Source organism: Adiantum capillus-veneris, chromosome 5 (genome assembly GCF_014529385.1).
Source record: "Adiantum capillus-veneris isolate H3 chromosome 5, ASM1452938v2, whole genome shotgun sequence".
NCBI classification, from domain to species: domain Eukaryota; kingdom Viridiplantae; phylum Streptophyta; class Polypodiopsida; order Polypodiales; family Pteridaceae; genus Adiantum; species Adiantum capillus-veneris.
The window spans coordinates 81,684,381-81,708,064 of NC_140935.1; the positions used below are offsets into that span (position 1 = coordinate 81,684,381).

The following is a 23,684-nucleotide window of genomic DNA, read 5'->3' on the forward strand; positions in this document are numbered from 1 at the left end:
TACTTGCTGTAGACTCTTGGGTTGTAGGAGGCGACTTCAACAATGTCGAAAGCGACTCTGATTGGCGCACAACAAAGAGGGATGTTCAAACTTCTACCGTGTCGAGCATTGATCAAGTGGTTGAAGAAGTGATGATGAGAATAAACCAAGGTTACAGACAGTACCCAAACACACAACAACAACAAATGAGGAGATGTGACACATGTGGAGGGAATCATCCCACTCGATGGTGTAGCATCCAATTGAGACCACAACATATGCTAGGACAACAACCACCTCCTCTGAATGATGGTTGAGTAGTAGCCAACTACCCAACTACACTCAATCAGCTGAGTATATGCCACAACCCCCGAGAAATCGTTACTCCATGGATGAGAACACCTTAATGTTCATAACTAATCAAGAGCAACATGGATCAAATCACTCCTCCTGTTCTATCATCCATCTCTCCCGATGAGCAGTCAGATTGGGATCGATTTCTTCTAGCTATTCAAGGTGTTGATGCATGGCACATACCCTCTTTTGGTCATCACCCTGCTACACTTCATTACTCATGGGGGTTTCAGAGACAGCAGGGGAGATTATTAGAGCGACTTGATCGTTTTTACATTGGCCCTTGGGCAGCAGCTCTAGGTGGATTTACTACTATTTGGAGAGGGACCAGCCTCTCAGATCACTTACCCATCTCATTGTTTATCTCCTTCAGTAGATCCTCTGCATAGAGACGGGGCTGCCGCATCCCTGACAGTGTTCTCACCACTGAAGTTTTGCAGCAACAGATTCGTGACTTATGGTCCACGGGTGCTTCTTATTGTGGTCCCCCTGGAGAGTTCCTTGCTCATTGCATTACTCAGTCTAGTATTTACTGCCGGGATCAGACTGCTATTATTCATCGACAGTTGAGAGTACGTGAGTCTGATCTTCACATTCCTCTTGGTTCCACACAGCGCTTGCTTGAGGAGTGGCCTCAGGATGCTTATCTCGCTGCTAGACAGACAGAGCTCACAGAGGAAATTCGTCGCGTACAGGAGGCTAGGTCTGAGTTCACTCATCATGCTTCAGTATCTCATTGGATAGCTAAAGCTGATCGAATGAATAAAGCCTTCTTCGCTGCGCATAAAGAGCGCCCTCCTGGCACCACCCTTCGGACTTTGTGCGATGCTCAAGGGACACTTCATATGCATCCTGATGTTATTCTCGATATGTCTGCAGATTATTTTGAGGCATTGTTCACTGCTGATGTATGCACTACTGAGGTTTTACTGGCCCGTGAGCAGATCTGGCATCACACTTGACGCCGTTGTACAGAAACTATGGCCAAGATCTTGTTGGCACCCTTCACACTTGCAGAGCTTCATGCTGCTATTGAGAGTCTAGATCCATCCTCCTACCCAGGAGAGGATGGCCTCACTAGAGCTTTCTTTTTGACTTATTGGGATGTATTGCATATACCATTGCTTCGCGGTTGTCAGGACATCTTTGCATCAGGATATATGCATCCGGATCTTTGCTCAGGTCTCATATCTCTTATTCCGAAAGGGGGTGACACAACTCAGCTCCGCCAGTGGAGACCTATTACCCTACTCCCTTCGGTCTATAAGATATTAGCGTTACTGCTGAGTCATCGCTTGCGACCGTTCTTACCAGATATTATTCATACTTCTCAGACAGGCTTTGTCATGGATCGATGCATACTGGATAATATCTTCACTTTTTATGAGGCAGTAGAGTGGGCCAGATCATCTTCTGAACCTCTTGCTTTTTTCATTCTTGACTTTGAGAAAGCATACGACCGTGTTGAGTGGGACTTTCTCGAAGAATCATTAGCCAGGATGGGTTTCCCCTCGCGATGGATCGCAGGCATTTCCGCTCTTTTCAGGACTGCCAGCAGTGCTATTACTATTGGTGGTCGTGTCAGTCGCAGTTTTGAGCTCTCTCGATCTGTCCGATAGGGATGTCCTTTAGCAGCATATCTATATCTGTTTGTTGGAGAGACTATGTCAGATTTTCTTCGTGCTCAAAGTCATGCATTTCGTGGCTTGACCATGCCAGTACCTACAGCTCCAAACCTCATCGATCAAGAGTTTGCTGATGACACTATGCTCATGTTGCGCTATTTGCTACCCGCTCTTGATGCAATGCGGGAGGCCCTACAGGTTTTTTGCATTGCCAGTGGTGCACGCATTAACTGGCATAAATCCTTTGGGTTATTGGTTGGCAGTGATGACATACCTACTTGGGGGGCAACTAATGGTTTCACATGGCTACAGCCGGGTCAGACATGCAGATATCTGGGCTTTTAGGTTGGATTTGATGTTTCCTCACAGCAACAGTTTGCACCCGTTCTACAGTCTATATGTAGGAAACTCTGTCATTGGTCTTCACGTCATCTGTCGTTGGCTGGCTGTGCATTGGTCGTCAACCAGGTCATTCTGGCTACAGTATGGTATACGGCCTCTTGTTGGATGCTACATTCAGGAGTGATAGCTCAGCTCCGCAGACTAGTACGGAACTTTTTATGGAGTGGCATAGATGGGACTACTGATACTCGTGCTCGGGTTCGCTGGTCCACGATTATTCGAACTCGGTCAGAGGGTGGCCTTGGCATTATTGATCCAGAATTACAGAGTCACGCCCTTCTTACCAAGCTTATTGTTCGGGGCCTTTTTCCCGGCCAAGAACCTTGGAAGATGCTTCTTCATGCCGCTATTTGCACAGCAACTCCACGCCTCGGCACTAGAGATGGTCATACTTGGCGTACAGGGTATCATTTTCTCTTTACGGATGCCCCCTTGTCCACCAGCACTCTCTCACCCTTCATCCGATCACTCCTTTAGATTTGGGTTTCCATGCGACGAGCTCTCATACGCTCACCTCCCTCATGTCGTGAGGAGATTGAGCGCCAGCCTCTCATTTGGAATGATGCAGTTCTTGATTCTTCGGTTAACCCACCACGTCAGCTTGGAGAGAGGACTCACATTGATTTGGCTGCTTGGGACACTGGCCCTGCTGCCTCTATGCGGTTGTTTCATGAGATGCGTATGCTGGATGCAGATTTTGTAGCAGAACATTATGACATTGGTCGCGGGGTGACAGACAGAATTCTTGAGATTGACTCTGCCATTCCTTCACAGTGGGACGCAGTCATGCGAGGCACGGTTCAGATGCCTCCACATAGTGGCTGGGAAGGTCTCTTTGCTCAGAGCACTCTCTTATTAGTTCGTTTAGACACCATGTTGTTCACAGTTGATTCAGACTCCTCTCAGGGGATTCATGCTAGATTGACATTTGCTCCCACCTCTCCGCACCTTGTCTACACCGGGGCTCGATGGGAGGCCATACGAGTAGTTGGCTCTCGCGGAAAGCGTCGTTGTGTTGACCCCCGTTTCGCATCCGCTGATGCCGCCCTTTGGAGGCTTTGGGTGTGGGAGGGTCGTGCCTTATCTCAACTTTATTGGGACCCAGGAGAGTGGCATTGGCCTCACTCTAACTCCACCGGTGCACATGTATCATTTTTTGAGTACACTGTTAGAATTGGAAGATTAGCATTGATGAGACAGCACCCAGAGCAGCCCACTCGTATGCGTTTCTGGTTACATTCAGGTCTCTCCCATGCCTATCTACAACAATTTTGGTCAGCCATCTGGGATTTACATGCGGCTCGTCGTATTTCTTTTTTCATGTGGATGATTACACATGCAGGACTTCCAGTAGGGACTTGGCTAGCTACTATGGGTCATGATCCGTTATGCACTCGATGTCCTTCGCGACTACATGAGTCACCAGCCCACTGTCTTTGGTCATGCTCCTCTTCTCATACAGTGTGGCTACCAGTTTGCTTTTTACTTAGCAGAGCAGGTGTTCAGGATGGATTTCTCACTTGGGGCTCTGTCTCATGGTTGATGCCAATGCCCGGACCGCATCTTTTCTATGAGGGTTCAGACACAGATCCAGCTCTTATGCTTACCTCGACTGGTTATCGGCGAGGAACTTTGGCTATGTTACCACAGATCGCATGGCAGGGGGATCCTCAGACACGTGATGAAGTTTTTTCAGTCATCACTAGCATTACACTATGTAATATTTGGAGAGCTCGTTGTCTTCGCATTCTCAGTGCGGCTCCACAGCTCCTTCAGGATATCCTTACTGCCATTTGGTTGGACATCATTCACACCCTGATTTGGCAGTGGGATTCTTCCTCAGGTACATCTAGAGCAGCCGAGGCTCGACGATTTGCCTTTCTTCGGCGTTGGGTCCGAGCTCCACTCTTTTTCACACTTACAGGTGGTCAGATTATATGGCATTATGCCCCCCCTCAGTGGTTTCTACTCCACTCATCACACAGACCACCATGAGATTGTACTAGCCGAGTTGTCACTATAGTGGCTCTCACCCTTACATTCAGCTTGTACACCCCATGTGACAGGCTATTTTGGCATCCGTTGGGGATCATATTGTACTCAGTAATATACAGCTCTGATTTTTCCAAAGAGAGAGAGAGAGAGAGAGAGAGAGAGAGAGAGAGAGAGAGAGAGAGAGAGAGAGAGAGAGAGAGAGAGAGAGAGAGAGAGAGAGAGAGAGAGAGAGTTCTATTATAACCGGCCCGTACAACGTATAGGGCGGTACTATTTCAATTACCTATTAACTTTACACAGAGCACTGAAAAGGGAAGAGAACACAGTTGCGTCCAGCGACTAGAATGTCACTGCGCACACGAGACCGACACCCTGTAGGCCCCAAAGACTGGCGCCCGCCCCTTTCGGTATTTCTTTAATTTAGAGAGAGGGAATTAGAACAAGAGAGTCCCTGGAAGATAACACCTTCATCCAGCTAGTACGCTCCAGATTTGGCAAAATTTCGACAGCATAACGGTACCGAAATTAATCCGAATCAGTTTCCAAGCTCAGGACTCTATCCCACTGGCGTTATCCCTCAGTCGGGAGCACAAAACAGTAAATTTCAGGTCGCTGTAATTTCTGGTTCAGTCCTGTTTTTGACCTGATTTGGGCACACGACGGTCCCTACACTGTTCCCTGCACCTTGGGCTTGGTGCCCCTTGATTCTGGAAACATTCCGGGCACAAAACAGTCTCAAAACAGAGTAAAAACAGCAACAGACAGTGCTGAATTTACTGCGCAATCGAGAGGTTATCACCCTCTCGTGGACCTGCTTTGGTGCAACAGCTAGCTACACCGGCTCTTGTGCAAAGAGGCTCTTGCCTCGGCATGAAAGCATATTTCCCCACAGCTTTACATAGGTCAAATGAGAAGCCCACTAGTGGGGCATAACATAATGTACGTAGGGGAGAAAGAGAGCAGTATGTAGCGTGCGGGGCATCACTCCCGTCACCATACTGTGCATAGAGGGCAAGGTAAGCATTCCATAGCTTCTGTACCTGCTACAATCCACCTGAGGCTGAAAATGGCGCCCCCTTTGTTGATATGCAGCTCGTTTTTGCCTCCCAGAGTGGCAGAATCGCTCACAGGCTGACACGTCGCCCAGTTTCTGAGTTTGGGCTTTCCCTGCTAAAAATATCTCAACTGGTGTGTCAGTTGACTTGGAAGCAGAGCAATAAAATGTTCCCCTTGTCATTCCAGAGCTAATGACGCGAACACATTTTCCGGTCAAAAATAGTAGTTCCCTAAATTTTAGGAGATGCTTCCATGGCGTTCCTATCGGTCTCTTGACCATCATTGAAGACTACCATTTGACCAACATCTACAATGTGGGTTAATTTATTGGCCCCTTTCAACTTATAAAGTTGCAGTGACTTGACGAGTGGCCCAAATTCCAGTTTGGCGCACACAGGCTTCCATACTCATCAGAATTCAGTGCTAACTGGCTCGGGCAGTCCCTGTCTGACCGACCTAGATCCCCGATGTGAGAAACCCATTTGGCTGCAGCCGTTTCACACTGGCCATGCAATGTCCACTTGCACCTTTTCAAGGGTTCCGGGACAAACAAGTAAAAATAAAATAAATATATCTAATACTTATTTACGGAAGGCAACAGGAAAAATACACCTCCTGGTGACATCTATGATCGTCCTCAGAGGTCAAATGACCTATGGGACCAAATGATCATGTCACGTGGTGTGAGTGGAGTTCTTAAGTGACTCGATGCTCAAAAATGGTTGAAATGAGCGTCACAATAGAGAGTCCACATCGTGGTTGGGAGAGGAAGGTATGTAGGGAGAGCTCATGGTTGTATATATGGGGAAAAGAGGACCTAATGTGGTCAAAAGATGAGCACTCAAGTAGTGTGTGGTACTCACTCTCTCGCACTTGAGGAGGGCATAAGGTGCAAAGTCGATGAGACTCCTCGCCAGTGCCCCAACGTCCTGTCTCGCAGCGTAGAGAATGGGAGCTAAGATGAATGGAGGCAATGGTGCGGATCGCACTCAACGGCATGGGCTCAAGGATGTAGGGATGGGTTCGGTTACCTCGTTCGGAGAAGAAGAGAGTTTTGTAGTTTGGGGCAATGTGTGGTGTAATGGCTGAAGTGAGAAACTCCGGATTTCTCCCAAGCTGTGATACATTGGCGTTGTAAGAAGGCCTCATTAACTTGGGAGTCGATCGACGCATCCTTGACCAAGTGACATGCATCCCATCTTCCAAACCATTTCTTGATGTCGAGCATTCACCCTGAACTTAGTATTTTGCTCTTGCATGTCTTTTGGACCTTTTGACTTGCTTCATATGCGATTCTAGGAAGTCGATACAAAGGGCTACGTTGTGTCTTAAGCATGTACTCCAAAACCCTTTGCATGCCCAAGACCTCAATGGAAAGCGATCCGGACTCCAGAAGTAAGAGCATGTAGGGTGTTTGTGTCTTGACTTGGAGAAAGTTAATGAGAAAACGCTTTTGGACATTCTTAAACTCTTTTTTTCGATGCTACCACCCCACACCTTCACTCCATAAAGAAGCACCGGTGTCACCAATGTGTCAAAGAGGTACTTTTTGAGAGCCCAACACTTGATCTCTCCAGCATTGCACATGTTCTCAAATGCATAATAAGCCCTCTTTACGGCTTCCAAGCGACGCATTACGCAGTCCTTCTATTTATGATTGGATGGAATCGCAAAGCAAGGTACTTGAAGCTATCTACCACTTCAAGTTGCTCATTGTTGTATACAATGCATGGATTTTCGTCATTGAGGGTCTTTACAAGCATAACCTTGGTTTTGGATCCATTCACGATCAGCCCGCTATGTAGGCAAAAGCGTTTCAAGACACTCATAAGCTTTTGTGCATCTTCTAAGGTATGTGCCAAGAGCACTACATCATCGGCATAAAGCAAAAGCATGATCACTGCATTTCCGATCTTAACCAATTCTATGCCTTCTTGTTGCATAAAATCAAGAACCATGCAATCCAATTCATCAATGAGTAGCCCAAAGAGGGTTGGGGAAAGTGGGCATCCTTGTTCGACACCAATGGTGCTTGCAAAAAATTCTGAAATTCCATCTTTCATATGTAGTCGACATATCACTTTTTGGTAGATGCGAAAGACTGCATGCATAAATTCTCTCGGCACTTGAAGGCTTTGCATACGTCTCCAAAAATTTCCTCGCGGTACCATGTCAAAAGCTTTCTTGAAACCCACAAAGCAACAATACGACTTTTTTCCTTTCAATCGAAACGCTTCCATAAGAACTCTAAGAGTGACAAGGTAATCAATAGTGCTATGATGCTTTCGAAAACATGCTTGGCCAAGCGCATGTTTGCCGTTCTTTTCAGTCCAATTACTTATCTTCATCTCCATGATACATCCAAATAACTTTGCCATCAAAGAACCAACCATTATAGTGCGATAGTTGTTCACATTGTTTACATCTCCTCCTTTGTGCAAAGGTTTGATCCAATTTGCACTCCAATCATGAGGCATGCCATGCTGAAGTGAAAGGTCGCAGTTTTGAGCTTTTTTGATCTGTTCATCAGGGATGTCCTTTAGTAGCATATCTGTATCTTTTTGTGGGAGAGACTATGTCTGACTTTCTTCGTGCTCAGAGTCATGCATTTCTGGGATTGACCATGCCAGTACCTACAGCTCCAGACCTCATCGATCAAGAGTTTGCTGATGACACTATGCTCATGTTGCGCTATTTGCTACCCGCTCTTGATGCAATGCGGGAGGCCCTACAGGTTTTTTGCATTGCCAGTGGTGCACGCATTAACTGGCATAAATCCTTTGGGTTATTGGTTGGCAATGATGACATACCTACTTGGGGGGCAACTAATGGTTTCACATGGCTACAGCCGGGTCAGACATGCAGATACCTAGGCTTCCAGGTTGGATTTGATGTTTCCTCACAGTAGCAGTTTGCACCCGTACTACAGTCTATTCGCAGGAAGCTATGCCATTGGTCTTCACGTCATCTATCGTTGGCTGGCCGTGCATTGGTCGCCAACCAAGTCATTCTGGCTACAGTATGGTATACGGCTTCTTGTTGGATGTTACATTCTGGTGTGATAGCTCAGCTCCGCCGACTAGTAAGGAACTTTTTATGGAGTGGCACAGATGGGACTATGGATACTCGTGCTAGAGTTCGCTGGTCTAGGATCATTCGTCCTAGGTCAGAGGGAGGCCTTGGCATCATTGATCCAGAGTTATAGAGCTGCGCACTTCTTACCAAGCTTATTGTTCTGGGTCTTTTTCCCGGCCAAGAACCTTGGAAGATGCTTCTTCAGGCTGCTCTTTGCACAGTGACTCCACGACTCGGCACTAGAGACGGTCATACTTGGCATTCAGGGTATCGTTTTCTCTTTACGGATGCTCCCTTGTCCACTTCCACCCTCTCACCCTTTCTCCGATCGCTCCTTCAGATTTGGGTTTCCATGAGACGGACTATCGTACGCTCACCTCCCTCATGTCGTGAGGAGATTGACCGCCAGCCTCTCATTTGGAATGCTACAATTCTTGATTCTTCGGTTAATCCACCTCGTCAGCTTGGAGAGAGGACTCACATTGATTGGGCTGCTTGGGACTCTGGCCTTGCTGCCTCTATGCGGTTGTTTTATGAGACACGTATGCTGGATGCAGATTTTGTGGCAAAACATTATGACATTGGTCGCAGGGTGCCAGACAGACTGCTTGAGATCGATTCTTGAGATCGATTCTGCCGTTCCTTCACAGTGGGATGCAGTCATACGCGGCACGGTTCAGATGCCTCCTCATTGTGGCTGGGAAGGCCTCTTTGACCACAACACTCTCTTATTAGTTCGTTTGGACACCATGCTATTCACAGTTGATATTGACAACTCTCCGGGGATTCATGCTTGATTGACATACGCTGCCACTTCTCCACTACTTATCTCCTTCGGCGCCCGATGGGAGGCCATACGAGTAGTTGGCTCACGCGGGAAGCGTCGTTGTGTTGACCCCCGTTTTGCTTCCGCTGATGCTGCACTTTGGAGGCTTTGGGTGTGGGAGGGCCGTGCCCTATCGCAGCTTTACTGGGACCCAGGAGAGTGGCATTGGCCTCACTTAGATCCCACAGGTGCACCTGTATCCTTCTTTGAGTATACTGTACGGATTGGAAGATTAGCATTGATGAGACAACAACCACAACAGCCCACTCAAATGCGTTTCTGGTTACATTCAGGCCTCTCTCATGCCTATCTGCAGCAGTTTTGGTTCGCGATCTGGGATTTACATGTTGCTCATCGTATTTCCTTTTTCATGTGGATGATTGCTCATGCGGGACTACCAATTGGGACTTGGCTAGCTACTATGGGTCATGATCCGTTATGTACTCGTTGCCCTTTGCGCCAACTTGAGTCACCTGCTCACTGTCTTTGGTCATGCTCAGCTTCCCATGTAGTGTGGCTTGCAGTTTGCTCTCTACTCAGCAGATCAGGTGTTCAGCATGGATTTCTTACTTGGGGATGTGTCTCATGGTTGATGTCGATGCCCGGCCCGCATCTTTTCTACGAGGGCTCAGCCACAGATCGAGCCTTCATGCTTACCTCCACTGGTTATCAACGAGGGACTTTGGCTATGCTACCACAGATTGCTTGGTAGGGAGATACGCAGACACGTGATGCAGTTTTCTCAGTCATTACTAGTATTACACTATGGAATATTTGAAGAGCTCGTTGTCTTCACATTCTCAGTGCGGCTCCACAGCTGCTTCAGGATATCCTCACTGCCATTTGGCTAGACACCATTCACACCCTGATTTGGCAGTGGGATTCCTCCTCCGGTACATCTAGAGCAGCCGAGGCTCGTCGACTTGCCTTCCTTCGGCGTTGGGCACAATCCCCACTCTTCTTTACACTACAGGTGGTCAGATTACTTGGCATTATGCCCCTCCTCAGTGGTTTCTCCTCCACTCCTCACACCGACCACCATGAGATTGTTCTAGTCGAGTAGTCACTATAGTGGCTCTCCTCCTTTCATTCAGCTTGTACACCCCACGTGATAGGCTATTTTGGCATCCGCTGGGATTATTTTGTACTCAGTAATATACAGCCTTGACTTTTTCCAAAAAGAGAGAGAGAGAGAGAGAGAGAGAGAGAGAGAGAGAGAGAGAGAGAGAGAGATATGAAATGAAATGAAATGTTATATTAACGTCTTCAAAAGGCCAAAGGCCAGAAAGTTACAATGTGGTGGATCTGATACAAAGTCTGAGTAACAAAATAAAAATACTATAGAATCCTAAGCTGCTAGATGTGAGCTAAGCAGCTAGCTAGGCTGGTGTAGGATATGGGTAGGGAGTGAAGTGAGTGGGGGGCTAAGACAACACAGTGTGAGTGTATCCTTAGAAAGAGCTAAATCACAAGAGATCCAACATCGATCGTTGGCGGATCTCATCAATCTCCTCCATGGTCAGCAGTCTGACCGAGCGTCGTGCATGTTAAGACTTACACCATTCTACTGCTTCATAGGTCTAGGGCATACTTGTACATCTAGTATGTCTCTGGGCTGGCCACCCATAGTCTAAGTTGTACCTGGTTCGCCGGCTGCCCGAGTTTGGGCCGATCGCCCACTTTGTCTGGGCGCCCTCATATATTTCCATATATCATTTTCTTGTTGGGTTGTGGGGGATTTTTCGAGGCATTGCCCTACCTCCCCTTGGGCACCTATTTATGAGGCCAGGGGGTACCCACTTCCACACACATCTGATTGTATAGACAGGGTCTTCATCTCATGGTAGTCATGGGGGGCTGATCGCCCCCTCTTCCTACACATAGTGTTTTGGTGTCCTCTCTCTCTCTCTCTCTCTCTCTCTCTCTCTCTCTCTCTCTCTCTCTCTCTTCCACACACGCGCACTCACATGGTATCAGAAGCTTCAGGCTGTCCATGGTCCGGGCGCTTCATCCGCAACAGGTACTCCTCCCAAGGGATCACAACAGCCAGCGTTTTTTGAGAATCACCATCGATCTCAACAACCAAGGCTAGCGCTAGCATTTTTGCAGCTTTTCATCGCGAGAAGTGCTTAAATTCAGCCTAGCGTTTTTGCACTGCTATGTGTTTTTGCAGTTCACCCTTGCGTGTTTGCATTCCCAGGCCAAGATCTCATCCTCCCACTCTTGGCGCCCCCTCTCTGCAACAAAACGCACCAAAAACGCCCCAGATCTGCCCTGCGATTTTTGATCCAGATTTGCGTTTTTGGATCAGCTGGCGTTTTTAGGCACTCGCTGCGTTTTCCGCGAACACTAAGCCTCTTGCATACATGGGAGCGGTCAAGGCACTCACGGGAGTCTTCTACACTGCCTGGAATTTGCAGATCTACGCCATTTTCAGGTATCCCCCGAAATCAGCACCATTTTGGCATTGATTACTTGCTGGATTATCTCTGTTTCCAGCCCGTCGATGGCTGAGAAGTGCAAGAACCCTCTCATCTGAACCTCTGCGACGCTCCCGTACCGATCAATGGCGTACAATCACGCTGAAATCTGTGTTACAGCAGTGTTTTCAGCACCCTTTGCAGCGTTTTATGGGCGGACAGCAGACTGATTTTTTGCCTATTGCGTGGTTCATCACTCCATTGCTCGTCAGGACACCATCCGGTGGTTGTTTGAGCGGTTATTGTGGACTGCTACAGCTTTGGAGACGGTACCTTCTACGGCGATGTGAGATCCTATTCCTTGATCCTTGGGAGATCCATTCATTCCAGCCATCATTCGGCGGTTGCGCGCTCCAGAGGGGTGGTGACTTGTGGTTTGTTGTGGACACACCTATGCACTCATCAGAGGAGTTCACACGAGATATGGCCATGCTCATGGCATACGGGATTTCCTGAAGAAGACACCACCATCTTGGGTGGACAGACACTTACCACTTGACCTCAACATGTCAGATCGCTTGTCAGATCGCTTGCTTACACAGGAGCATCTACATGGACTTAGAGAGATGATCTTAGATCTTTTCTTGGACAGGTTCATTGCTTGGATCTACAGGCTGGAGTGGGATTTCAGTGCTTTGGACTCTCTTGGAGAGTTTAGCCGCGAGATGCCAGAGATCAGGCATCATTACGCGACTACATCTAGAGTCACCCAGAGCTTGGCTTGGATGGTAGTGCAATTGCTCTTCTACACTCCTGATCATTTGGATTGCTACCTTCAGAGTTGCTTACACTCACCCTCGGTAACCTTACAACAGACTTTTCCCTCGACTTGGACAGTAGGCCACTCCGAGCTCATTCACATTGAGAGCCACACCGAGATGCGGTTTGGTGGCGTTGTTGGCGCGGATTCTGTTTTGGTTGACATCGGAGGATTGGAGGTAGGAGATACAGGCAAGACGGCGTAGACAGATTGGTCTGGACTTCCCTCTTCTCAGAGGATCTTCAGAGCGCAGACTGCTCACTCTGGCTTCCCTATTTCTACAGGATGATCACGGTGCAGACAATTTGGTCTGACCACACCTCTTCTCACAGGCCCTTCACAGGGCAGATTGTTAGAGTCTGACTTTCCCCTTATCTTAGATTACCGTACCTATTGAAAGGATACCATTTGGTGGTGGTCGTGTGGTCTCTCGGTGACTGCTGCAGCTTACGGTAGCTTCTACAATGCAGACTGTTTAGTTTGGCTTTCCTTGTTTCGGAGGACGTTTACGATGTAGATTGCTACATCTGGCCTTTCTGGAGTTTTACACAGCTTAGCCACCTGGCCACACTGGGTTACAGGTGCATGCATTGACAGGCTTCCAGTCGTTCTCATGACGCTTCCTGGGCTTCTCCATTTTCTCCAGACGGTTTGACTACAAACACCATAGATCTTATTGGGAAGGACACTTGCAGGTCTATGGGCACTTCTTTCACGACAAGAAGTTGTTTTCACACTTAGTTCGGGACCTTCACGCAGTACCTTTACACTGCATTAGCGGAGTACAACAATTTGCTACACTGCTCGTGACGGCACTTTACCATGGAGATTTCTTGGCGGTCGGAACACCCCAGACTGCTGCTACACTCATGGAGTATCCTTCAGTGGACTGGTAGCAAACATCTTTATCATTTGCCTCACATCTTCGGCTTCATGCAGTTTGTTCAACATCAGGTGCTGAGAGGGGGTGTTAGACTTACACCACTCTGCTGCTTCATATGTCTAGGGCATACTTGTACAACTAGTATGTCTCCGGGTTGGCCACCCATAGTCTAGGTTGTACCTGGTCCGACTGCCCGAGTTGGGGCCCGACCGTCCACTTTGTCCGGGCGCCCTCATATATTTCTATGTATCATTTTCTTCTTGGGTTGTGGGGGATTTTTCGAGGCATTGCCCTACCTCCCCTTGGGCACCTATTTATGGGGCCAGGGGGGTACCCACTTCCACACACGTGATTTTATAGACATGATCTTCTGCTCATGGTAGTCATGGGGGGGCTGATCGCCCCCTCTTCCTACACATAGCATTTTGGTCTCTCTCTCTCTCTCTCTCTCTCTCTCTCTCTCTCTCTCTCTCTCTCTTCCGCACATGCACACTCTCACAGTGCATGTCTTCCAAAGTGATTCGAATCCTCTGATATAGCCTCTGTTGATGCTGTGTAGTCCTCCTCAGTTGTGGGCGTCTGGATCTCCCTAGCTTGATCGCTCGGTCGATCAGCATGCCTCTGGTGTGAGAAGAAAGTGGGCTCTGTTGTGGTAGTAGCTCCTACGGGTGTCCAGTGTCTGCTCTAAAGAAGTCTATGATCCGTCTCTGAGACTAGCTAGCCTCTCTCTTTATCAGGCTCTCTCTATGTCTGCGCAACTCGAGCAAAAGCAATCCCAGGCATCTTTGGTCCTCGTACCCCATGACTTTAGAGATTAGTCCCAAGCCCCCTCTGAACAAGCAGTGGAATCGGCCTCGTATCTCATAGTAGACTGGGCAGTGGCATGTGTAGTGCAACTCTGTTTCAGGCTCCATGTGACACAAGGGGGCATGTCCTGGCCTCTAATGGCACTCCGCTGTATCTCCCAGTTTTGACCCGAAGCTGGTGTGAAGATGTGCGTATCTGGACAATAGCACATCGTATCCCATGAGACAAGTGGTTGTCCATGTATCTGGGTCTTGTGACAAAGCAGTCCTTTGTAATGCTCTCTATAGAATGCCATCTTCGTGCCCAGCTCCTATGCCGGCTGTATCCATGTCCTCCTGGTGTCTAGCTGATTCAGGTCCTGGCGATCCCCTCCGGAGAGTCGGAGATCAACAGAATATCATCCTCATATAACAATAGGGGAATCCATGTCCCTGCCAGCTGTGCACCTCTATGACCATCTCTCTCAAAATAGTCAGAAACCTCATCCACATACATACCAAATATAGTAGGAGAGAGCGGGCAGCCCTGCTTCACTCCGATAGTGGAGGGAACTAATGTAGATAGCCCCTCTGAAGTGCGTACATGCCCCACTACTGGTATAATGCCATGATCCCCCAGATCAGCTTTGTGGGTACTCTTGTGGGTACTCCCATCTCCTGTAGTCTGCGCATCAATCTAGCTCTGGGTACTGTGTCAAATGCTTTGCGGAAGTCCACAAAGCTACAATACATCCGTCTCCCATGTGATCTGCCCTCCTCAATAATGGCTTTGAGTGTCAGGATGTGGTCAAGAGTAGAGAGACCTCTCCTGAACCCTGCTTGCCCGGCTGTCTGTATACCCTCCCTCTTTGCCCATCTACTCAGCTGCTGCTCAAGAATGGATGCTTACAATCGTGCCAATGTGTGTCCAATCATGATAGTGTGATAATTCCCAAGCTCCATAGGATCTCCTGACTTGAAGATAGGTACAATAGTAGATAAGCTCCAAGTATCAGGCAAGCAAGCCATCATGATCATATGCTCTCCCAGTCCTCATCCTATCATTGGCCTTCTTCACCATCTCAGTGGTGAAAAAAGCACATGTGTGTGGGCATGGATCGGGAGGTCGGGAAGGGGCGGCTGTCCAAGGACTGTGTACAAAGATGATGCGTACTAGCCCCAGGCCTCTGTAGAGGTAATGGCAGGGGGTGGGGAGTGCTCATGAAAGAGTCGCCATGCCTCACGTGAGTCTTGACTCAAGAATAGTTGGTACAGATCCTGCTCTAGTCGAACCAAAAAAGCCCTCTTCTTCTGCCGCACTAGGCATTGGAAGTCAACCCGTGACTGACTGAGTGTCCCCCCCAAAAGCACCTCCCTCTAAAGTCTGGCTCTTGTCCCGCGGCATTCCTCATCATACCAGCTCTTCTGGGGCATGCTCTCAGAACGTCATCTCTGCTCAGGCTGGGTCTGTGGGTATGCCTCTACTGCAGCATCATGCAATGTCTTTGTCAGTATAGTAGTAAGCTCCTCCAGAGGTCGCCCTGGCTCCTCAGTGCACAGGCGCCCGTAGATTCCATCTATGGATACAGAGTCCGTCTCCCGCATGAAGGTGTAATGAGTAGGGGCTGCTACCCGTGGCCTGTGTGCTACACTCAACTCGAAAGAGATGGTCATCGACATAAGGGCATGATCTACTGCCACACCAATAGGTTTGGGTCCAACTGTGAGTTCTTGGATACTAGAAATGAAGCTCAGCTGTGCCATGACATAATCCACTGTGCTGGCTCCGTGTCTGTGTGGAAAGCATGTAAAACCTCCCGCAGTGGGAAATGAATGAGAGAGAGAGAGAGAGAGAGAGAGAGAGAGAGAGAGAGAGAGAGAGAGAGAGAGAGAGAGAGAGAGAGAGAGAGAGAGAGAGAGAGAGAGAGAGAGTCTTTTTGATAGGCATGATGTACTGCCACACCAATAGGTTTGGGTCCAACCGTGAGTTCTTGGATACTAGAAATGAAGCTCAGCTGTGCCATGACATAATCCACTGTGCTGGCTCCGTGTCTGTGTGGAAAGCATGTAAAACCTCCCGCAGCGGGAAATGTGAGAGAGAGAGAGAGAGAGAGAGAGAGAGAGAGAGAGAGAGAGAGTCTTTTTAAAAAAAACAGGTATGGGACACGTGCTGGACTTATGACGCCAAGTCATGGACCTGAAAGTGATGGCCTTAACAGTTTTCCAGGCCACTCTCTTTCAAACAATCTCCTCCCTGTTCAGGCTGTCTGGTCTCATGATGTTTTTGGAGAATGATAACCTCATCCAAGGAGTGCTGCAGATAATAATTTTTGTCTTGTATGTGAGAAGAGAGCCATGGACTGTATTCTTGATATAGTGTATTTTACAACTTCGCTATGCTGATATGCTAATTATTTCAACGTGCTATTCTTCCATCAATGAGTGAAGATAATTTGCGTGCATTAAACTACCAAATATATGTATGTTGCTGTGTGGCCTTCTTCTGAACGACATTTTGTTGTCCATTCTTTGCTAAACGGTCGTTAGCCGTGATCACGAGAGTATGGGTGCACTTTTCTGAAGCTTTTAAGAAGGCCAGCATTGCTAGGTTTGAAGCTCTTTATGTCAAATACGAGAGAGGAAGTTCCGTTGTGAAAGTCAGGTTTTTATCGAATCGTTGTAGGCAGATTTGTAGATGAAAATTGTTAACTACCATGATTAAGCTACGTGGAGATGGTGAAGCCAATGGTTGAGTTTCTGAAGCGTGTTGCAGACTTCATAATCAAGTTGTCTTACTGGAAAGAAATGGACAGGAAAATCTGTTTTAACGTCACATTACAGCTGAGAGTAGTTAGGCTGGTTGGATTGACATATATACATGTACATACATATTATACACACACACACACTATATATATATATATATATATAGAGAGAGAGAGAGAGAGAGAGAGAGAGAGAGAGAGAGAAGAAGAAGAAGAAGAAGAAGTTTTAACATCGTAGGAACAATTCCTATAGAGTGAGTTTCAACATTGAACCGTCCATCCGCAGCTCCCTCCCTGTCCTTGCCTGTCTGTAACGCCGCGCCTGTTGCCCAATTCCCTAGCAACCACACTAGCTGCTCATTTGCTGCTCGCAGACTGTTTCTGAGCATGGCTGTTATCTTTGCTGAGTACCTTCCACTGCATAGCCGATGCTGCTACTTTATTTGTTACTGTGGAGAGCTTGAATCTAGGTTGGGACAAATCAGTGTTTTTGAAGGGTGAAAACTTTCTGAGAAATTGGACAATCTACATCGTAAAAGGAGCTCCCTCTAGTCCACATTGGGATTACCTCACACTGTTTTGGAGAAATTGCAAGAAGAGAATCAAAGGGGAGGCCGGTTTAATACTCTCTCCCCGTAGGGCCTCTTCGGTGAGAGGATGCCCTTATTTCAAGGGAATGATCAGGAATTGGCTGCAGGCTTCCCTGATCATCAGCTATAATGAATGCATGGTAGACATTGTTCTTTTGGGTTGAGGCATATTCGCTATCGTTTTATCTTCAGACGAATGTGCCTCCTCTCTGATCGCCGACTCTCCTCTCTTTGTGCGCAGAAAATTGATCTCCTTAGGGCCCTGTGAGGATATTGACAATTGTGGCTACGAGGACAACTGTTTTCAAGTGTGGATAGCTTTTCTAGAGCTGCAGACATAGTTCCGGTTGCCTGGCATTTTGCAGCAGATACTACTCTGTATATCTGGCACTCCTTTTCATGTTTTGGGTTTCTAACTCCCGTGGTATAAGGATCTAAATATTGGTAGCTTTTGAGGATCGGTCAGGACCGCATTTTTTAATGAAGATTAATGTACATACCGATTGCAACATTGATTAGGCATTATACAAACACAATCAATGGATAAGAGAATGCTGCAGACATTTGATTTTTAAACGAAGTAAACCTTGTGATTCATATTCGTGCCATATACGTACATGGATTCTCTCAATCAATATTCGCAATGATCCCTTTTGATTAAGTTTGAAAAAGATTAAATAGATACAATACAAGGGAGTGCCATTAGTTGAAAAAAGAAATGTTGTTCAGCTTCACCTTTAACACAGGAATATTCCCTCTATGCAGTGAAGTGATGATTGGCTTGCAGAATCCAAAACAATATTGCTCTTGAAATACCATGGCATCCCCAAGAGAACATCGATAAGAGGTAACTTGATCATGTGGAAGTTGATTAAGCGTGAACAACCTTCTCGGGAAGGGAGCTAGTCAAGCGTGAGAGTGGGAAGAGAGTTTTGAGAGGTCGAAAAACTTGTCAAAATTTTTCGCTAGGCATTGATAGTAATTTTGTGGTTAGCACGGAGGCGGGAGGTAGAGATGGAAGTTTTGTACAGTTTTCAACAAGCAAACCTAAGTAGTGAGAATGTAATTTAGAGATATATTTCTCATGATGATTGGCTAAAGTACAACCTTTGAAAAATCGAAGATGGTCAATAAGCATCACACAAGTTCTAGTTGTAGTTATCCAATGTCTTCTTTGGGTACATGGTGTTTTGGTTCTAGGTAGAAAGACTTATAAAGCTCAAACATGAGAGCACGATTATTCTTCGTAAAGTTGATGATGAATTGTTGTTAAGAATAGGGTGTCTCGAGATGAGTAATCAAGGCACTCCACCATTGCAAACCATTGCCTTTGAGAAATCTGAAAACTTCAAGTCTTCTATATAATTTTCAACATGCTGAGAGAGAGACAGAGAGAGAGAGAGAGAGGGAGAGAGGCATGCAAGAGACACGAGAGATTGATGGAGAAGCTGGTAATTCTATAACTCGAGGTGCCAATTCAATACAATGCATACCCAGAAAATGGGCCCTAGTAACACATATAAATGTGAACCTCTGAAGACACACAATCACCACCTAAAATTCCATAACTAGAAATAGGTGAAAATGGACAAAATGTCTATTGTAAACCCTATATGTGCCTAGAATCCCTAGCAAGAGATTGAATGGGTGGCCAACCCACAATAAAGGGCCTAAGTGCATGTGTGAAAGCTTGTAAGCAAGAGGAAAAGCTCTTGGAAGATGGACATAATCCCCCCCTCACCCAAAAAAAAAGACGACATATGCTCAGAATTTGTTCAGAAAAATGTAAAAGTCATGTCAAATGTTAAGAACCAAAATGAGTTCAATGCAAAAAAAAGACGGATTGTCCAAACAAGTGGTGATGAGAAAAGTGGAGGTTGGACTACTCAACTTGCGCATGGAACCTCAAGAAAATGGCAAAAACAGGGACCACATTACAGAAGAGGATGAAAGGCTAGTGCCAAGAATGAGCTTATCATAGCACATGGGCTAAGATGAAGCAAAATGAGGCTAAGAAGAGGTACCTCTTGAGACAAAATTCTTACTAAATGAGAAAGGTTTGTGAGCACGAGAAAAGATTGGCAACACCTTGAGTTAAAAGGAATTGACATAGGAGGATGGTAAAGGAAAATGAAGAGACTAAAGGGAATTACCGGCAACAGATATTTGGTCAAGTCAAGGGGCATACCACTGGTAGAAGCTATTCGGTCCAAGGTGAACCATCAACATCTGCATCCCTTGATGATCACATAGTCTTCTATAACATCTATCATAAATAAAGTTGATTGGGGTTGGGTAGCAATACCCATTTGACCTTGTAGTATAGCTCCATCCCCATGAGTAGTTGCCAAAGAGGTTTCACCTCTGACAATGTTAAAGGAATCTTTGATATGTTGAGATTTGCTACAAGGCAAGCCTACTGAGAGGGAAGCTTGGCCAACGATCTAGTAGCCATGTCCGCAAAAGTGATCATCTTGCTAGTACACGATAAACCCATCTCTAGGCTATTGCACGTGTAGTAGGATGTATGTGTAAAATTGAACCATGGGATGTCCACATAAACCATTAATGGACTAAACATAACAACCAAATGCGTTGTAGCCTCTGCATCTCTGCATGCGGGGGGGGGGGGGGGGGGGGGGGGGGTTTCACAGTTATATCTCACACAAGCATGGAGGAGATGGGATCTACGGTGGGATGATTGAGCACCATACCATAGATCTTGGCCAAAGTATACTCAGGAAAAAGGTGACTGGTATCCGAGTTTACTTCACCTCCCTTGTCCCCAACATACCTTGGAGGGTAGAACCCACCACTCGGGGGATGAGAGCCATGTTCCCTAACCGAGTAGCTCACACACATGGTATATGGAATGCTGATGTCTTCCTCGTGTTTTGATGTGTAAACACAATGCAACGGGGGAAAGTAAACTCGGGTTTACTTTTGTACCCGAGATTACTTTCACAACAATATCTACAACGCTCGCTTAATGTCGGCACCCTAGATTGATGGGAGCCTTTGATCCCATCTCACATGCCCGTGTTGGATATAGCTCGGAGGGCATTGCGCCTATCGCCGCCAGATACAATTAGCCGTATGTCCCAGCCATACGTTGATCCGCACTCTCGGATGTTCTTTCTCTCTCTCTCTCTCTCTCTCTCTCTCTCACACACACACACACACACGCACGCACTCTAGCTCAGTCAATGACAGTCTAGATGTGAATGTACATTCAAAGTTAACGTTCATCATCTTTGAAGGAGATGCACCGACAGTTAAGGTGCGCACGACAATGAGCAAAAAAGGCATAGCTATGGAAATATCAGAAACTTGATACTTCTCACATAGCTACATGTGCCTGACTGAGAAAGAGCAAATGAAGAAGCTTGTGTACATTATATCCTATTCAGGACCTACTTCACAAAAGCAAGAGGTGGTGATCCTGGTGTACAACAGCACTGAGAATGGCTTCTCAAGGTGAGATGCGGTGGTGTAAGGTATCCGCCATTGCGAGCGCAACCGTGACTGCACGGGACGTGTCTCCCACCTGCTTCAAAAGTTGCGCTGCCACTGCTGGTGGTACATTGCGCTGGTGGAGCTCATCAGAGCAAGTATCCTGGTATGTGAAAGACGCACTGAGTGACACTTGCGCATCCATGATTCGAGACCTTAGCACATATGGCGATGAGCGCGCCGAGTTGAGGTCAGAAAGCCGTGAAATTGACAGCCTAAGCTGATCCATGGTGTTACTCATCAGGTCAATGCAATCCTGAAGTGCCCCTTTGTATGTGTGTGGAGCAGATCGGGGCGGCGGAATGCTCGCGAGATGCCGTGCGAGCTGATATGATGAGGATGTGAGGCTCAATGCAAATGAGGAAACTGTGGCTATCTGCCGATTGAGAGGAGAAGTGGGCGAAGCTGATGAAGAGCGGAGAATGTGAGAGCACAATTGTGGGTATGGTGTAGTTCTGCAAGTGGCAAAGGGACCTGGCGCTGCGCCCCTTCGTGCATGCCGGGAGGGCTGTCTAAATTTATCTGAGGCAGACATTCCATGAGCTAGAAGAGACAAGAAACAGAGGAGCTTCAACAGGGCATGGCTAGCACCCATAGCTATGGAGTTTTTGTGAGAGAGAGAGAGAGAGAGAGAGAGAGAGAGAGAGAGAGAGAGAGACTCACACTGGCGACGGGAGTTCTTTGTCTAGTCTACACGCACATGGTGAGGAAGAAAACGGGTGGGCTACGGACCTACATACGCAGAGGACGAGAAGTCTGTGCTGAATTGGATATGGAAGTCCTCTCTTCTGCAAAATCGAAGAAAAGGGGACGAAGGCAACATGGTGCAGCGGTGCGCATTCAGACAAGTAGGTGAGAGGGGGAGGGTCACGAGGCAGAGCGGGGGGGCGCTCATCTACAGAGCCAAAGCCTGCAACGCTGAGTACGAGTGACGATTTTTTTATCGTTGTAATGAAATATTGACCGTGGCCCACACACACACAGAGAGAGAGAGAGAGAGAGAGAGAGAGAGTTTTGAACATACTCAATGCTCTATACCAATTGACACCTGTTTTTCCTCTCAAGGGCTATTTTACCTTTCATTACAGGTGCTTCAAGAAAACCTCCTGTCATTTGACATACTCGAATCTGAAATTCTGTGTCATTTTTTTGTGTTTATACCCTTAAATTTACGTTACATATGGTTAATTATGTAAGTTGATCATATTACACAAAGCATATGATGAAAGGGGGCTTTGAAAATTGCCTGTCAAAAGAAATTTTTACTATGCTTGTCAATTTTAGGCCTTGAAGACCACAACACTAAGTAACACATAGCATTAAAGAAGGGGGGGGGGGGGGGGGGGGGATCGACGGCCCGGAAGTGGACGTGGGAAGCTCGAGACGGATTAAACCCAGACGTGCGAGAATCAAGGCAAAATGGAAGTAGGTCAACGCGAAAAAATGGGCCGTATGTTGACTCGATTGGAACCCATGGCCTCGTTGCCTAGATTGAGACGCATGGACGAACCATCTCACCCGTGCGCACATATTGTTACCTCGGGTCATTTTGATTGGGTTTTATTATTAAAACATAGGCGCTGTCCGGGTTTAGTATGTGGCCGGGTTTAATTCATGACCGGGTTTAGTTTTTAAGTGTATATCTCCGATTGCGATCTCCCCGATTTTTGTGCGCGCACTTCTCTGCCCTCAATCCCCTTACGAGGGCCTCTTTATTGCTATGTGTTACTTAGTCCTGAGGGTGAGAAGAAGAATAATATCATAGCTATAGTGACAAGAGACCTTAAAGGTCTTTTTGACAACTCTTGAACTCAAGATTGAGGGTCAACTGGGAATCCAAACATAGCCTCATCGTAAGAGCTAAGGAATCATTATGGTGGTCTTTCCCCCCCATCCCCCCTCTCTCCCTAGACTAGAAGACACATCCACAATAAAGGCATAACCTCTTGGAAGCACCTGTGGCATGCAATAGAAGCTAGGTGGCTCACACACTCTGAACTTCTTAGGCACTACCAACTGCAACCTTGGGAGCTAACACTTTTGGACACAAGGAAATCACTCTTCCCCAAAGGGCAAGAGTGGTCCCTTTCAGTGACACTTGATACATCCCCCAAAGCCCTTTATTGGGCAAGTGGTAGCGCACTTCACCACCCTCTAAATCTTCCCCCCAAGATGCAGGTCCCCCTGCACACCACCCTCAATAAGAGATGGAATGTGAACATGTCAAAGAAGCAATGGACGTTCAAGTTCCAGCACATACGGAACAGAGGGATCCCAGCAAAGCACTCCGTCTTGTTGTGGCTCATCCTCCACAAGGCAATATGGACAAGCTTCAAACTAAAGGCTGCTGGCATGGGTGCAGGAACCTGCCAAAGATACTCGCGAATGGAAGAGGACATCCCCCACCTCTTCACGAATTGTCCTGCTAACGCCAATATTTTATTCCCCCTAACCAGAGCTCTAGGCTCTACCCCCAACTGGAAACAATTTTTGCTTGGTGATTCAATCTTAGTATTTTCATTTATTTGGAATAGGACCAGAGGAGAGTTTTTCTGTCTAATCCGGCATGAAAGGAACGAGAGCATATTTAACAATT

General features: G+C 47.0%; 2 protein-coding genes across 10 annotated transcripts in view; one reads left to right on the top strand and one right to left on the bottom strand.

The window, feature by feature from the left end:
• The window catches only part of LOC147457601 (uncharacterized), a 42,305-nt gene extending 25,650 nt beyond the window's left edge, over positions 1-16,655 (top strand). For all 9 annotated transcript variants that reach the window (XM_086512465.1, XM_086512467.1, XM_086512468.1 and 6 more), the window contains one exon: positions 16,377-16,655. In XM_086512465.1, coding sequence (XP_086368591.1) covers positions 16,377-16,515 — 139 coding nt within the window. In that variant the 3' untranslated portion in view covers positions 16,516-16,655. The remainder of the gene's footprint in view (positions 1-16,376) is intronic.
• A 4,135-nt stretch (positions 16,656-20,790) lies between these two features.
• LOC147457602 (pectinesterase inhibitor 3-like) lies at positions 20,791-21,982 on the bottom strand. Its single transcript, XM_086512471.1, has one exon. The coding sequence runs from the start codon at positions 21,681-21,683 to the stop codon at positions 21,048-21,050; it is 636 nt and encodes a 211-aa protein (XP_086368597.1). The 5' UTR covers positions 21,684-21,982; the 3' UTR covers positions 20,791-21,047.
• Positions 21,983-23,684: the final 1,702 nt, after the last annotated feature.

What these genes read in the sequence shown, in the direction of transcription:
- LOC147457602 (XM_086512471.1), bottom strand. Translation starts at nt 21,683, where the DNA reads ATGGGTGCTAGCCATGCCCTGTTGAAGCTCCTCTGTTTCTTGTCTCTT.